Source organism: Apodemus sylvaticus, chromosome 4 (genome assembly GCF_947179515.1).
Source record: "Apodemus sylvaticus chromosome 4, mApoSyl1.1, whole genome shotgun sequence".
In the NCBI taxonomy this organism is placed as follows: Eukaryota; Metazoa; Chordata; class Mammalia; order Rodentia; family Muridae; genus Apodemus; species Apodemus sylvaticus.
In genome coordinates this window covers 130,763,674-130,765,262 of record NC_067475.1, presented here as the reverse complement: position 1 = coordinate 130,765,262, position 1,589 = coordinate 130,763,674, and the positions used below count along the sequence as shown (strand labels likewise).

General features: G+C 46.6%; 1 protein-coding gene across 3 annotated transcripts; it reads left to right on the top strand.

Moving 5' to 3' along the window:
* Window positions 1–396: 396 nt before the first annotated feature.
* Window positions 397–1,209, top strand: LOC127682374 (THO complex subunit 4-like). Of its 3 annotated transcripts, none has more exons than XM_052178743.1 (2): window positions 397–448; window positions 593–1,209. In XM_052178743.1, the coding sequence occupies exons 1-2, from the start codon at window positions 397–399 to the stop codon at window positions 1,207–1,209; spliced, it is 669 nt and encodes a 222-aa protein (XP_052034703.1). The 3 variants fall into 3 exon arrangements, with proteins under 3 accessions (XP_052034703.1, XP_052034702.1, XP_052034701.1); XM_052178742.1 differs by having other exon boundaries at window positions 397–459; window positions 520–1,209; XM_052178741.1 differs by having other exon boundaries at window positions 397–1,209.
* The last annotated feature ends 380 nt before the right edge of the window (window positions 1,210–1,589 follow it).

Genomic DNA, 1,589 nt, shown 5'->3' with positions numbered 1-1,589 from the left:
TTTTGGGTATTCCAGGTTTCTAGATTAATATCCACTTATTACTGAGTTTAGACCATGATTGATCTTTTGAGACTGGGTTACCTCACTTAGTATGATGTTCTCCAGCTCCATCCATTTGCCTAAGAATTTCATGAATTCATTGTTTCTAATGGCTGTATAGTACTCCATTGTGTATATATACCACATTTTTTGCATCCATTCTTCTGTTGAGGGATACCTAGGTTCTTTCCAGCTTCTGGCTCTTATAAATAGGGCTCCTATGAACATAGTGGAGCATGTATCCTTATTACATGCTGGGGAATCCTCTGCGTATATGCCCAGGAGTGGTTAAGACAAGTTTAAAATTTTGTTTTCAATCCAGGTACCCTGGATCTGAGGCCCGAACCTGTGCTCATTATGGTAGACAAATTGGACATGTCTTTGGATGACATCATCAAGCTGAACCATAGTCAGCAAGGAGCTCTAGCATGGGGCCTTGGCCAGGGATTGGGCCAGGGCTGGGGTCAGGGTCGGGGCCAGGCCCTGGGCAGAGGCCGGGGTAGGGGAAGAGCTGGATCCCAGGGTGGCCGGGAAGCAGTGCAGTCCACCACAGGGGTAAAACCCGGCTGCTGGCCTAGGAGGAACTGGCGTGCCTTCGCCCACAGCAGGAGGAACCTGCTGGCACCATACAGCAGAGTGAATCAACTTCAGGACAAGTGGCAGCATGGTCCATTCCACAGTGGCTTCAGGGGTGGAGCCTGCGAGGAGACCAGTGGGAAGCTGCTTGTGTCAAACCTGGATTTCCGAGTGTCTGATGATGATATTCAGGAACTCTTTGCTGAATTTGGGAGGTTGAAAAAAGCCTCTGTGCGCTATGATCGCTCTGGACAAAGTTTGGGCAAAGCAGATGTGCACTTCGAACGCAAAGCAGATGCACTGAAGGCTATGAAACAGTACAATGATGTCCCTCTGGATGGCCGCCCTATGAAGATCCGGCTTGTCACCTCACAGTTTGGTATGCAAGGAAGACCTGCACAAAGCATGAACAGAAGGGGCATGACAGGAAACCCTGGCTCTAGAGGTTTTGGCGGTGGAGGCACCAGGAGATGGACACGTGGAGGCTACAGGGGAGGAGGTAGAGGGGCCAGCAGCAACTCGAAGCAGCAGCTTACTGCAGAGGAGTTGGACGCACAGCTGGATGCTTATCGAGCCATGATGGACACCAACTAAACAACCAAGAGACCTCACAAGTAACAGGACCCGGAAGCCTCATCTGTGATGTCCAGGGGGAGGGTTGCCACCTGAACTGTGCAGGCCACGGTGGATTAGTGTTTTGCCTCCTTTTATTTCTTCCTTTTTATCTGTTTTGAAATAAAATCTAAAAACTCACGCCATGTTTTACTTTGTTCTTTTTAATTTTTTTTTCTGACACAAAACTGTTTTAAACTATGTTTTTTTAGGGGATCAATTTTTTTTAATGTAGGGAGGTGCTAGAGTCAGCTCCCTAAGAAATCTTTATATTATTCTGGGTATGTAGACATATAAAGTAGGCTTTCAATTCAAAGCATGTGCTGAAAGTAAAGAATAAATATACATAATATGATTAAAAA

Coding starts and splice junctions, on each gene's coding strand:
- LOC127682374 (XM_052178741.1), top strand. CDS start 397: ATGGTAGACAAATTGGACATGTCTTTGGATGACATCATCAAGCTGAAC.